The sequence below is a fragment of the Equus quagga genome, chromosome 9 (assembly GCF_021613505.1).
Source record: "Equus quagga isolate Etosha38 chromosome 9, UCLA_HA_Equagga_1.0, whole genome shotgun sequence".
Taxonomy (NCBI): Eukaryota; Metazoa; Chordata; class Mammalia; order Perissodactyla; family Equidae; genus Equus; species Equus quagga.
In genome coordinates this window covers 74316424-74331842 of record NC_060275.1, presented here as the reverse complement: position 1 = coordinate 74331842, position 15419 = coordinate 74316424, and the positions used below count along the sequence as shown (strand labels likewise).

The 15419-nt window shown below is 36.6% G+C and overlaps 1 protein-coding gene across 3 annotated transcripts in view; it reads left to right on the top strand.

Annotated features, from left to right (window-relative positions):
* IPO11 (importin 11) overlaps window positions 1–15419 on the top strand; it is a 225219-nt gene that overhangs the window by 115532 nt on the left and 94268 nt on the right. For all 3 annotated transcript variants that reach the window (XM_046671978.1, XM_046671979.1, XM_046671980.1), the window contains exons 25-26: window positions 9460–9555; window positions 10219–10332. In XM_046671978.1, the coding sequence (XP_046527934.1) occupies window positions 9460–9555; window positions 10219–10332 (210 nt within the window). The remainder of the gene's footprint in view (window positions 1–9459; window positions 9556–10218; window positions 10333–15419) is intronic.

The window sequence follows — 15419 nt, the reverse complement described above, 5'->3', positions numbered from 1 at the left end:
TGTTTAGAAATGTGTAGCATATATTAAATGCTAGTATTAGCTATTATTATTATTACGGAATAAATTATACCTGAAAAATAGTTGTGCCATCTTAAATAAGCCTTATCACAATTATATCCTAACAATACTCAAATTTAAATTAATGTCTTTTTGATTTTAAATTTGTATACGTATATACCACTTTGAGTTTAGAAATTCTCTTTTTTTGTCATGGTCTTATCACCTCTGGTCTACTGTTCAGTTGGTTTTCTGTATCTTACCACTTCTACTTTCTGAATTTTTTCTTGATTCTTTTCTACAATTCTTGCCTCTAAATATCACAATGGCATTTTCCTGCATAATTTTTCAACAGTAATCTCCTCTTCCTTAGGTATGCTTCCTAACCTTTTTGAATACCAAGATTCTACTTTAACCATGAAATATTTGTGGATGCTTTACACAGTAGTAACTGTCCCTTTAAATATAAAGAAAACGTATAATGATGAGAACTCGTTTGTATTGAATGATACATTTAAATGAATTTATGTTTTAAAAGTCATAATGATCTAAATATGTGATTACTTCTTTTTTGTACAAACTTTTGTGATCTTTGGAGTTAATAATAATTTTTTGGTGTAATTTTTCATATGCACTAAATTCTTTACCAGTTGTCTCTGCTCAATATGTTCAGACACCTAGACCCATCAGGATTTCATTACTTTAATTTTCTTGAAGAAGTCTCTTCCAGAGCCATGCTGACTCCTCCTCCAGCTCCTCCTCCCCGAGCTTGTAGCTTCTTTTTCTTGTTCCTAGTGTCCTGAAGTTTTACAATGATGTACCTTGATGTAGGTTTATTTTAATTCATTGTTTTGGGCACTGCTGGATACTTTTAGTCTGGAAACTCGCTCTTTTAGACTCTTTAAAGAAAGTACACTCTCTCTCTTCTCCTGGGGTGGGGGCAGGTCACTTGCCCAGATATGCAGATTTGGAACTATCTGGCAATATTTCTTTTTAACATTTTTTTAAATTGCAGTGATAGTGGATTATAACATTATATAAGTTTCAGGTGTACATCGTACTATATGTCAGATTCTGTGACGATTGCCTCACTTTCACCACCCAAAGACTAATTATAACCTATCACCACACATGGGTGCCTAATCACCCCTTTTGCCCTTCTCCCTCCCTCTTCCCCTCTTGTAACCACCAGTCCAATCTCTGTTGCTATGTGTGTGTTTGTCATTGTTTTTATCTTCTACTTATGAGTGAGATCATATGGTATTTCACTTTCTCCCTCTGACTATTTCACTTAGCATAATACCCTCAAGGTCCATGCATGTTGTCACAAATGTCCAAATTTCATCATTTCTTGCGGCTGAGTAGTATTCCACTGTGTATGTACACCACATCTTCTTTATCCATTCGTCCCTAGGTTGCTTCCGAGTCTTGGCTATTATGAATAATGCTGTGATGGACATAGGGGTGCATGTATCTTGATGCATTTGTGTTTTCAAGTTCTTTGGAAAAATACCCAGCAGTGGAATAGCTGGATCATATGGTAGATCTGTTCTTAATTTTCTGAGGAAACTCTATACTGTTTTGCATAGTGGCTACACCAGTTTGCACTCCCACTAGCAGTGTGCGAGGGTTCCCTTCTCTCCACATCCTCTCCAACACTTGTTTCCTGTCTTGTTAATTATAGCCGTTCTGACCAGAGTAAGGTGAAATCTCATTGTAGTTTTGATTTGCATTTCCCTTATGGGTAATGATGTTGAACATCTTTTCATTGCCTGTTGGCCATCTGCATATCTTCTTTGGAGAAATCTCTGTTCAGATCTTTTGCCCGTTTTTTAATTGGGTTGTTGGTTTTTTTGTTGTTGAGATGTATGAGTTCTTTATGTATTTTGCATATTAACCCCCTTATCCGATATATGGTTTGCAAATATCTTCTCCCAGTTGTTAGGTTGTCTTTTTCTTTTTTTCATGGTTTCCTTTGCTGTGCAGAAGCTTTTTAGTTTGATGTAGTTCCATTTGTTCTTTTTTCTTTTGTTTCCCTTGCCCGGTCAGACATGGTACTTGAAAATATGCTGCTAAGATTGATGTCAGAGAGCATACTGCCTATATTTTCTTGTAGAAGTTTCATGGTTTCAGGTGTTAATTCAAGTCTTTAATCCATTTTGAGTTAGTTTTTGTGTATGGTGTAAGATAATGGTCTACTTTCATTCTTTTGCATATGACTGTCCAGTTTTCCCAACACCATTTATTGAAGATATTCTCCTTTCTCCATTGTATACTCTTGGCTGCCTTGTTGAAAATTAGCTGTCCATAGAGATGTGGGTTTCTTTCTGGGCTCTCGATTCTGTTCCATTGATCTGTGTGTCTATTTTTGTGCCAGTACCATGCTGTTTTGGTTACTATAGCTTTGTAGTATATTTTCAAATCAGGGAGTGTGATAACTCCAGCTTTGTTCTTTTTCTCAGAATTCCTTTGGCTATTGGGGTCTTTTGTTGTTCCATATATATTTTAGGATTCTTTGTTCTATTTGTGTGAAAAATGTCGTTGGAACTTTGATAGGGATTGCATTGAATCTATAGATTGCTTTAGGAAGTATGGACATTTTAGCTGTGTTAATTCTTCCAATCCAAGAGCATGGAATATCTTTCCATTTCTTTGTGTCATCTTCACTTTCTTTCAACAGTGTTCTATAGTTTTTGGTATACACATCTTTCACCTCTTTGGTTAAGTTTATTCCTAGGTATTTTATTCTTTTTGTTGCAATTGTAAGTGGGATTGTATTCTTAATCTCTCTTTCTGCTACTTTGTTGTTAGTGTATAGAAATGCAACTGTTTGGTATGTTGATATTGTATCCTATGACTTGACTGTGTTCGTTTATTATTTCTAAAAGTTTTTTAGTGAATTCTTTAGGGTTTTCTGTATATAGAGTCACGTCATCTGCAAAAAGTGACAGTTTCACTTTTTTTCCGATTTGGATCGCTTTTATTTCTTTTTATTGCCTGATTGCTCTGGCTAGGACTTCCAATACCATGTTAAATAAGAGTGGTGAAAGTGGGCATCCTTGTCTGGTCCCTGTTCTTAGAGGGATAGTTTTCAGGTTTTTTCCACGGAGAATGATATTAGCTGTTGATTTGTCATATATGGCCTTTATTATGTTGAGGTATTTTCCTTCTATACTCAATTTATTTAGAGTTTTTATCATAAATGGATGCTGTATCTTGCCAAGTGGTTTCTCTGCATCTATTGAGATGATCATGTGATTTTTATTCTTCATTTTGTTAATGTGGTGCATCACGTTGATAGATTTGAGGATGTCGAACCATCCCTGCATCCCTGGAATAAAATCCACTTGATCATGATCTTTTTAATGTATTGTTGTATTTGATTTGCTAGTATTTTGTTGAGGATTTTTGCATCTATGTTCATCAGTGATATTGGCCTGTAATTTTCTTTTCTTGTGTTGTCCTTGTGTGGTTTTGGTATCAGAATAATGTGGGCTTTGTAGAATGAGTTAGGAAGCCTCTCCTCCTCTTCAATCTTTTGCAACAGTTTGAGAAGGATAGGTATTAAGTCTTCTTTGATGTTTGATAGAATTCACCAGGGAAGCCGTCTGGTCCTGGACTTTTATTTTTGGGGATGTTTTTGATTAATGTTTTGATCTCCTTACTGGTGATTGGTCTATTCAAATTCTCTACTTCTTTTTGATCCAGTTTTGGAAGGTTGTATGAGTCTAAGAATTTACCCATTTCTTCTAGATTATCCAATTTCTTGGTCTATAGCTTTTCAGAATATTCTCTTACAATATTTTGTATTTCTGATGTGTCTATTGTAATTTCTCCTCTTTCATTTCTGATTTTATTTATTTGAGCCTTCTCTCTTTTTCTTGGTGAGTCTAGCTAAAGGTTTGTCAATTTTGTTTATCTTTTCAGAGAACCAGCTCTTGGTTTCATTGATTTTTTTCTGTTGTTTTTTTAGTTTCTATTTTGTTTATTACTGCTCTGATTTTTATTATTTCCTTCCTTCTGATGATTTGAGGCTTTGTTCTGCTTTTTCCAGTTCCTTTAGGTGAACTGTTAGGTTGTTTATTTGGGATTTTTCTTGTTTGTTCAGGTAGACCTGAATTGCTATAAACTTCCCCCTTAGAACCTCTTTTGCTGTATCCCATAGAGTTTGGTGGGTTGCATTTTCATTTTTATTTGTCTCCAGGTCATTTTTTAGTTCTCCTTTGATTTCTTCATTGGCCCAGTGGTTGTTCAGTAGCATTTTGTTTAATCTCCACATTTTTGTGGCTTTTCTGCTTTTCTTCCTGTAGTTGATTTATAGTTTCATACCTGTGTGGTTAAAATAAATGCGTGGTATTATTTCCATCTTCTTAAATTTATTGAGACTTGCTTTGTGGACTAATATGTGATCAATACTGGAGAATGTTCCATATGCATTTGAAAAGAAGGTGTATTCTGTCGTTTTTCAATGGGATATTCTATATATATCTACTAAGTCCATCTCATCTAATGTGTCGTTTAAGGCCAATGTTTCCTTACTGATATTCTGTTTGGATGATCTATCCATTGGTGTAAATTTAGTGTTAAATTCCCCTCCTGTTATTATGTTGCTATGTAGTTCTCCTTTTTGTCTGTTAATAATTGCTTTATATTTAGGTGCTCCTATGTTGTGTGCATAGATATTTACAAGTGTTATATCTTCTTGTTGGATTGGTCCCTTTATTATTATGTGTTGCCCCCTTTGTCTTTTGTTACAGTGTTTGTTTTAAAGTCTATTTTGTCTGATAGAAGTATTGCTACCCCCAGTTTCTTTTCTTTGCCATTTGCATGGTGCATCTTTTCCCATCCTTTTGCTTTCAGTTTGTGAGTGTCTTTAGGTCTGAAGTGTGTCTCTTGTATGCAGCATATGTATGGATCTTGTTTTTTTATCCGATTTGCCACCCTGTGTCTTTTGATTGGAACATTTAGTCCGTTGACATTTAAAGTAGCTATTGATAAATATGTATTTATTGCCATTTTGTTTTTTTTTTTTTGCTGGGTGTTTTAGTACGTCTCTGTTCCTTTCTTCTTCTCTTACTCTCTTCCCTTGTGGTTTGATGGCTTTCTTTAGTAATATGTTTGATTTCTTCCCTCTTATTTATTTATTATAGGTTTTTGGTTTGTGATTACCTTGAGGTTCCTATATAATATTCTACATATATAGCAATCTATATTGAGTTGGTAGTCTCTTTAGCTTGACCTCTTTCTTTTTTTTTTTCTTTTTAAAGATTTTATTTTTTTCCTTTTTCTCCCCAAAGTCCCCCGGTACATAGTTGTATATTCTTTGTTGTGGGTCCTTCTAGTTGTGGCATGTGGGACGCTGCCTCAGCGTGGTTTGGTAAGCAGTGCCATGTCCGCGCCCAGGATTCGAATCAGTGAAACACTGGGCCGCCTGCAGCGGAGTGCACGAACTTAACCACTTGGGCACGGGGCCAGCCCCTAGCTTGACCACTTTCTGAAAGCTCTAGTCTTTTACTCCCCTCTTCCCACGTTTTATGTTTTGAAGTCGTATCTAATCTCTTGTTGTGTGCGTCTATATATTACCTTCTTATTATTGAAATAGCTAATTTTAGTACTTTTGTCTTTTAACCTTCATATTATCTTCATAGGTGGTTGATCTGCTACCTTTACTATATTTTTGCCTTTACCAGTGATTTTTTGGCCTTTGTTTTTCTTTTGATAACTTTCTTATCCCTATTTGTGGTCTTCTCTTTCCCAATTAAATAAGTCCCTTCAGCATTTCTTGTAGAACTGTGTTCTTGGTGATAAACTTTAATTTTTGCTTGTTTTGGAAGGTCTTTATCTCTCCTTCCATTCTGAATAATAACCTGCTGGATAGAGTATTCTTGGCCGTAGCTTTTTTCCTGTCAGCACTTTAAATATGTCATGCCAGTGTCTTCCAACCAGTAGGGTTTCGGCTGAGAAGTCCACTGATAGCCTTATGGGCATTCCTCTGTATGTCACTTGTCGCCTTTCTCTTGCTGCTTTTAGGATTCTCTCTTTATCTTTAATTTTGGACATTTTGATTATAATGTGTCTTAGTGTGGGCCTCTTTGGGTTTATCTTGTTTGGTGCTCTCTGTGTTTCCTGTACTTGGATGTCTGTTTCCTTCCTTATGTTCGAAAAGTTTTCAGCTGTTATTTCTTCAAATAGATTCCCTCCTCCCTTGTCTCTCTCTTCTCCTTCTGGGACACATATAAATATGAATGTTAGTGTGCTTGATATTGTCCCAGAGTTCCCTTAGTCTGTTCTCCTTCTTTTTAGTTCTTTTTTCTTTTATCTCTTCAGCTTCAGTGACTTCTCTAGTCTTTCATCCAGCTCACTGATCCATTCTTATTTATCATCTATTCTGCTACTGAGTCCTTCTAGTAATTTTTTCATTTCCAGTATTGTATTCTTCATATCTGATTGGTTCTTTTTTATATTTTCCAATTCTCTGTTGACATTCTCACTGTGTTCATCCAGTCTTCTCCCAGTATCAGTGAATATCCTTATGAGTTTTTCTTTGAACTCTTTGTCAGGTAGATTGCTTATTTCTGTTTTATTTAGTTCTTTTTCTGGGGTTTTCTCCTGTTCCCTTGCTTTGAATGTATTCCTTTATGCCTCTGTGCCTCGTTTTGCCTCTTTCTGTGTATTAGGTGAGCCAGCTATGTCTTCTGATCTTGGAGAGGTGGTCTTTTGTAAGAGATACCTTTTGAGGCCCAGCAGTATGCTTCCCTCTCATCATCAGTCCAGATGTTCCAGGAGTGACCCCTGTGTGGGCTACTTGTGTTCTGCTGTGGCAGGGTTGCTCTTACTGCAGGTTCCCAGGGAGTCTAGTAATTCCCTCCCTGGCTGGCTGTTTGTAAGTTGGGTTTGGGGAAGCCCAGCACCATTGGCTACAACGTCTAATAGTGCACTCCTGTTCCAGTTTTCCTGTTAATTGAGTAGGTAGCCAGTGCAGCTGGTTGCTATGCTCCTGGGGTTATAGTTGCTGTAAGTCTCAAGCCAGCAAGGCTGTTGTTTGCTCTCTTAGGATTGCAGCTGAATGGGGCTGGCCCTAGGCAGGGGAGCACCCAGTTGTTTCAGGCTTTGGGAGGTCGGCCAATCCTCTTTGTGGCTGTTTCTGAAGCACAGGTCTTCTACCGCTTATAAGCCCCACCACCCACAGGTCCACACTCACTGTCAACATAGTCCTGGTCCGTGTACACTTCTCGACACTCTCGAGTGTACCTGGTCACCCACTGCGGAGGCCCCCACCCCTCCACCAGTGCCCCCCACAGTTCACCTGGTCCTTGAACAGGCCCTGCCCCACAGAGGTGGACACACTCACCTGCCTGTAGAGGATCAAGGTACCCAGTCTATGCAGGCAGACAAGTAGCTTGAGGGCTAGCTGTTGGGTGGGGCCAGTCCCTAGGGCAGGCTGCCTGCCCTGGCTGAACTGTGCTGTAGCAGGTGTGGTAGACCCCTAGGCTAACAGGCCTGGGGAAGAATTTCAATGCCATCTGCCAGCATGCCTGTGCTAGGTCACAACAATGGCTACCAGCAATGTCTCAGTCTCTGGAGAGGTCTCACCTCTCACCATGACGCACCTAGAGCCTACCAGTTGAGTCTTTTTTCACCAAAGGACTGTGCAGCTTGCTTTCTGGTGATTTTAGCTTGCTCTCCGAGATGGGTGAATTTGTGCATGGGTCCTTTAAGAGCTGGCTTTTTTCGTCTTTCATCCAGTAGCTTTTCTGGGGGTTTTCCCCCTTTGCAGTTGCTACCTGGTGAACCAAGCTAGTATGACACTTGTCTCAGTTGTGCTCAGTCTGAAGGATGCTGGTAACAGTAACATGCGCCTGCTCAAGTCCCCGCTTCTCCAGGGAGAGCTGAGTACCTTAGGGTGGCTCCTGCCCAGTCAGCTGTGAAGCTCTGTGCTCATGAAGGTGGGTCTTTTCTCTCCAGAAGGGATTTTGGCCTCTTATGCCTCAGTCAGGACTGTCCCTTCTTGAGGGGGGTTCTTTTTACTCAGTTTTTGGTTTTCTCTGCAGTGTAATTATTCCAAGAATAGATTTAACCTGATTGTGTTTGTGGGAGGAGATGAGTTCAGAATCTGCCTACACCGCCATCTTGACGAGATCTCTCACAATGTTTCTTAAATAGACTTTCAACCAGTCTTATTTTTGTTTTCTTTTACCCTCCTTTCCAAAGGTATATGGTTCTGCTAATTCCTGTGTATTGTGGTGAGGTGAGGTACAGCGAAGATACGTGATGTAAATCAAGTTGCTTTTCAGCTTTCTCCGTTGCAACCTAGGTTTCAACTTTCTCCGTTGCAACCTAGGTTTCAACTTTCTATGTTATGATAAGTCAGTTATGTATTGAATTTCTTCTTTGTGGCTTCCAATATTCATCTCTCATTCCCTTTAAAATTATACCCCGCCCTCCTTGGGAATGTTTTAAAATGCATGGAGGTGTATTTGATTGTCATAGTGTTTGGAGCACACTTTTAGCACAGAATGAGCAGAGATCGGAGATGCTATGAGCACCCGCCTGCCCATGCATGAAGTAGTCCCACACAATAAACACTTGTCCTACTCAGAATGCCAGTTGTCAATCTTAGGAAACATTGCTGAACGTTTTAAGAGAAACTTGGCTCTGCCTTGAGGTTAGTACTTGCCCACAGCCTTCTCAAATGGTGTCTTCTCATTCCTACCCTTTGAGCAGTGGGGCCTCTGGAAATGTAGTAGATTTCTTCTTGGTTCTCATTGGTGCTTCCTAATCACTGCCTTCCTCTCCCTAAAGATAAAAGTAAACAAACAAAAAAATTCTATCCCATTTTTTATTTCATGCTACCTTTGAGGGAACCCATCTCACTCATATAAAATAATTTATATTTCAGAATTTTGCCATTAAAGTCAGTGGTCATGATTAATAATCTATATGATTATATTAGAAATAAAACAAGATGATTTCTCATTTAATAAATATGCAGTACATATACAACATGCTCTTTTTCATCCAATTTATTGATAAACCTAAATGTAGATTTATTTTTGGACAGTGAGTATAGTTGTTGCTAACTTTCCTTTTCACTGTTAAAAGCCAATACTTTGCACTGCCTTTTGCCGCCTCTGTTAGTGCAACAATTTGTAAGGATTATTTGTTTAAAACGCAAAGATAAGAATTGAATTAACAGCGTGATACCTATGTTAGCAGAATGTGATTGTCTATGTGAGAAGCACGGCTATGTCTAAATATTATACGCTGTATATCAAATTACAATTTTTAATGAATTATCTTGTAAAAGTGTGTCGAGTCCTGGAATATTGAATATCTCATGTACTTATATGTATTCTCACATTTAGTATGTGATGTTTGATACATTATTTTCTTTACCTGTGTTTTGCGTGAAGCAATGACTTGCATTATCAAGTATTACCAATGTCTCTTTCTGGGTTTTAGGTTGTGGAAAACGCCCTTAAAGTGAACCCAGTATTAGGCCCGCAAATGTTTCAACCAATTCTGCCCTATGTTTTCAGAGGTATTATAGAAGGGGAGGTAAGATTTTTCTTAAACTTCTCAGGATAGTGTTGAACTCTAGGGTTCTAGTTTTAATTATTTTCCTTCTTCATTGGAACATTATTCTTCAGTTAGCTATAAAAGGAAAGCTTTTCTTATTTTTGGACCAGTTTGAAGTAAATTAAGTAAATTTAGGGCAGTTATACAATTTTCCTTTCTCCACACAGGAAAGTGCTGTCTTATCTTTTCCACTTATATGCATGTGTATTCATACACAAAGATTTCAAGCAGAGGGATGGGAAAAAAATAGTAATAGTTTTATTAGATACTGAATATATGAAAACACTGGTTATTTAGTTGAGCTTTTAACTAGATCCATGTAACTATGTATGTTAGGAGCATTTAAAGTAATATAAATATATAAATATGCCATTATTCTTTCTTTCTTTCCCTCTCTCTGTTATATATACATATGTAATCCATATAAATGTATATGTAATGCATATAGTTTACATTGTATGACCTATGTATTTAGTAAGTTAGAATTTAGGCAATATTGGCAGTTCATTCTAAAGAAACAATATGAAGGAGAATATTGTTATTTCATATTCCTGTTGACTGTTACTATGTCAATGATTATTTATAATTGTTTATAGTTGTACCCTAACAAAATTTCACATGTGCTATATTTTACTTGTACAGAGGTATCCTGTAGTGATGTCAACGTATCTCGGGGTTATGGGCCGAGTCCTGCTACAAAACACTAGTTTCTTTTCTTCGCTTCTCAATGAGATGGCACATAAATTTAATCAGGAGGTAAGAATCCGTTTACTTAAATTGAGGGAATTCTTTATCCAAATAAAGATCGGAAATAACTTAGTGAAATAACGAGTCTGTAAAAGTTTTGCAGTATTTAAACTTTTATATGTTAAATCTTTAATAACTTACATTGTACCTGTAATTTGGGAGAAGAGAGAAAAAGGAATCTGTAAGTGACAATTGAAACCTACATCTTATTGTCTCTCAAAATAGGCAATTTTATTCTGCTTAGCCATAGGATAGAATTTTGGTTTGTTTATGGTTACATTTTTGTTTACTCATACATAAAATGAAACAGGACTACTTTACATATAATCATGTGCTTTCTGTGTTTCATTCCTTTAATGAACTTGTTCTTAATGCCATGCAATGAGTTTCCATCTTAATTATTGTAGGAAATGACCTTTCAGCGAAGGCTTATTAAAAAAAATACTGTCACTGAAACGAGCCACTGGAGTAAGTATGGAATAGGGTTCTTAAGTGAGTTGGTTTCTTGAGACTATATACATTATATTAAAATATGGTTTTTATGTTTTAATTTGTCACTCTCTTAAGATTTATAAAATGTAGAAGGTAAAATGTACTTGATGAGGGTCTCTAGAATGAAGGCAATTTGTGAAATCTTTGGTTTGTGGTTGAAACAAATGCAACTATTTTCATGTCAAGGAAATCCAGAGTAAGGAAGTGCAAATTTTAGAGTGTATGGTTTTTCTAGAGTTAGCCTAATGTAATTAGAGATCCTAGCCTTTGTTTTGATGAATAGACAGAAATTATTAGCTTCATTAAATTTAACTGTCATGGGATAATGTTAAAGAGTTCAAAGTGTTTATTTAGTTCCACAAAATTTACTGTTGAGTGATTTTAATAACAGTATATATATTCAACAATAATATAAATTTTGTGTATTATTTTAAATCCTTGTAACAACCCAATGGAATAATAGTATTTTTATTTCTGTCTCACATGAGAAATCTGAGGCTTCGAGAGATTTAGTGACTTGCTCAAGTTCACAGAGCTAGTAAATGATGGAATTGGTATACAAACCCCAGCAACCTAACTTCAGAGCCTGATCCTCAGTGACCACCTTCTGCGGCCTCCTACCTATCTTGGAACAGGCACTTCTCCACTAGACACTGGAGAAACTAACTTTGACAAGCTTATAGTACTCTTTTTAGGGAGAGAGTACTTTAAACAGGCACTTTCATAATACTGTTAAAAGCACTGTTAGAGATATGTGCAGCATGTTGTGGGAAGACAAAGAAAAGTTATGTACTATGTTAAAATTTTTTTCCCAATATTTTTTATTGTGGTAAAATACATGTAGGATTAAATTTACCATTCTATTTTTTAGGTGTACAGTTTAATGTTATTAACTATATTTATAATGCTGTACAGTCATCACCACCATCCATCTCCATAACTCATTTGGTTTTGTGAAACTTGAACCTCTATACCTGTTAAAGAATAACTCCCATGTTTCCCCCACACCCAACCCCTAGCAACCACCATCTAAATTTTTTCTTTCCTTTTTTGTTGCCTTAGCTTTAATTTATTGGTAATAATGCTTAGTAAGGAACAAAGACTATTTTACGTACAATATGTTCTTAATAACAAGAGGAGGACCTATTGCTAAAAGGTTGTTTTTCTTTTATTGGGGTAACGTTGCTTTATAACTATATAAATTTCAGGTGTACATCGTTATACCTCAATTTCTGTTTAGACTACATCATGTTCACCACCCAAAAACTAACTACCATCCATTATCAGACACATGTCCCCAGTAACCCCTTTGCCCCCCTCCCTCCACTCTTCCCCTCTGGTAACCACCAATCTAATCTCTGTATCTATATATTTGTTGTTTTTATCTTCTACTTATGAGTGAGATCATATGGTATATGACTTTCTCTGTCTGACTTGTTTGAGTTAGCCCAATACCCTCAAGGTCCATCCATGTTGTCGCAAATGGCAAGATTTCATCATTTCTTATGGCTGAGTAGTGTTCCAGCTGTGTATCTATACCACATCTTCTTTGTCCATTTGTCCCTTGATGGGCACTTAGATTGTTTCCAAATCTTGGCTATTGAGAATAATGCTGCGATGAACATAGGGGTGCATGTATCTTTACCCATTTGTGCTTTCATGTTCTTTGGATAAATACATCACAGTGGAATAGCTGCATCATATGGTAGTTCTATTCTTAAATTTTTGAGGGATGTACCTACTGTTTTCCAGGGTGGCTGCATCAGTTTGTACTCCCACCAGCAGTGCATGAGGGTTCCCTTTTCTCTACATCCTCTCCATCATTTGTTCTCTCTTGTTAATTATAGCCATTCTGATGAGCATGAGGTGATATCTCACTGTAAATTTTATTTTTTTCCTGAGGAAGTTTAGCCCTGAGCTAACATCTGCCAATCCTCCTCTTTTTTCTGGGGAAGACTGGCCCTGAGCTAACATTTGTGCCCATCTTCCTTTACTTTATATGTGGGATGCCTACCATAGTATGGCTTGCCACGTGGTGCCATGTCCACACTTGGGATCCAAACCGGGGAACCCTGGGCTACCAAAGAGGAACGTGTGCACTTAACCGCTGTGCCACCGGGCCGGCCCTTTCATTGTAGTTTTGATTTGCATTTCCCTAATAATTAGTGATGTTGAACATCTTTTCATGTGCTTGTTGGCTATCTGTATATCTTCTTTGGAAAAATGCCTGTTCATATCTTTTGGCTATTTTTTAATTGGATAGTAAGTTTTTTGTTGTTGAGATGTCTGAGTTTTTTGTATATTTTGGGTATTAACCCCTTATCAGATAGATAGTTTGCACATATCTTCTCCTAATTGTTGGATTGTCTTTTCATTTTGTTGATGATTTCCTTTGCTGTGCAGAAGCTTTTTAGTTTGATGCAATCCCATTTGTTTATTTTTTCTTTTGTTTCTCTTGTCTGGTCGGACATGGTATTTGATAGTATGCTGCTAAGACTGATGTTAGAAGAGTGTACTGCCTGTGTTTTTTCTGGAAGTTTTATAGTTTCAGATCTTACATTCAAGTCTTTAATTCATTTTGAGTTAATTTTTGTGTATGGTGTAAGATAATGGTCTACTTTCATTCTTTTGCATGTGGCTGTCCAGTTTTCCTAACACCATTTGTTGAAGAGACTTTCCTTTCTCCATTGTATGTTCTTGGTTCCCTTGTTGAACATTAGTTATCCATAGATGTGTGGGTTTTTTCTGGGCTCTTGATTCTGTTCCATTGATGCTTGTGTCTTTTTTGTGCCAGTTGCATGCTGTTTTAGTTACTATAGCTTTATAGTATATTTTGAAATCAGGGAGTGTGATACGTCCAGCTTTGTTCTTTTTCTTAGGATTCCTTTGGCTATTTGGGGTCTTTTGTTCTATGTAAGTTTTAGGATTCTTTGTTCTATTTCTGTAAACAATGTTGTTGAAAGTTTGATAGAGATTGCCTTGAATGTGTAGACTGCTTTAGGAAGTATGGACATTTTAACTATGTTAATTCTTGCAAGCCAAGAGCACAGAATGTCTTCCCATTCCTTTTGTCGTCTTCATTTTCTTTCAACAATGTTTATAGCTTTGAGTGTACAGATCTTTCACCACTTTGGTTAAATTTATTCCTAGCTATTTTATTCTTTTTGTTGGAATTGTAAATGAGATTGTATTCTTGATTTCTCTTTGTGTTAGTTCATTGTTAGGATATAGAAATGGAATTGATTTTTGTATGTTGATTTTTGTATCCTGCAACTTTACTATATTCATTTATTATTTCTAAAAGTTTCTGTGGATTCTTTAGGGTTTTCTAGATATAAAATTGTGTCATCTGCAAATAGTGACAGTTTCACTTCTTCTTTTCCAATTTGGATCCCTTTTATTTCTTTTTCTTGCCTGATTGCTCTGGCTAGGACTTCCAGTACTATGTTAAATAAGAGTGGTGAAAGTGAGCATCCTTGTCTGGTTCCTGTTCTTAGAGGGATAGATTTCAGTTTTTCTCTGTTGAGTATGATATTAGCTGTGGGTTTGTCATATGTAGCTTTTATTATGTTGAGGTACTTTCTTTCTGTACCCATTTTATTCACAATTTTTATCATAAATGAATGCTATATCTTGTCCAGTGCTTTCTCTGCATTTGTTGAGATTATGTGATGTTTATTCTTCATTTTGTTAATGTGCTGTATCATATTGATTAATTTGCTGATGTCAAACCATCCCTGCATCCCTGGAATAAATCCCACTTGATCATGATGTATGATCTTTTTTCTTTTTTTTTTTAAAGATTGGCACCTTGAGCTAGCAGCTGTTGCCAGTCTTCTTTTTTTTTTTCTTAAAGATCGGCACCTGAGCTAACAACTGTTGCCAATCTTCTTTTTTCTTTCTTTTTTTCCTTTTTTTCTGTCTGCTTTTTCTCCCCAAATCCCCCCAGTACATAGTTGTGTATTTTAGTTGTGGGTTGATCTTTTTTCTTTGTAAGTCTGGCTAGGGGTTTGTCAATTTTATTTATCTTCTCAAAGAACCAGCTCTTTGTTTCATTGATCCTTTCTGCTGCCTTTTTTGTTTCAATAGTAGTTATTTCTGCTCTGATTTTTATTATTTCTCTCCTTCTGCTGATTTTGGGCTTTGTTTGTTCTTCTTTTGCTAATTTAGTTAGGTGTAATTTGAGATTGCTTATTTGGGATTTTTCTTGTTTGTTAAGGTGTGCCTGTATTGCATTGAATTTCTCTCTCAGTACAGCTTTTGCTGCATCCCACATGAGTTGGTATGGCATGTTATCATTTTTATTTGTCTCCAGATATTTTTTGATTTCTTCTTTAATTTCTTCAATGATCCATTGGTTGTTCAATAGTATGTTGTTTAGTTTCCACATCTTTGTCCCTTTCTCAGCTTTTTTCTTGTCATTAATTTCTAGCTTTATACCATTATGATCAGAGAAGATGCTTGTTATTATCTCAATGTTTAAAAAATTTATAGAGCCTTGCCTTGTTTCCCAACATATGGTCTATCCTTGAGAATGTTCTGTGCGCACTTGAGAAGAATGTGTATTCTTCTGTTTTTGGATGCAGTGTTCTGTGTATGTCTGT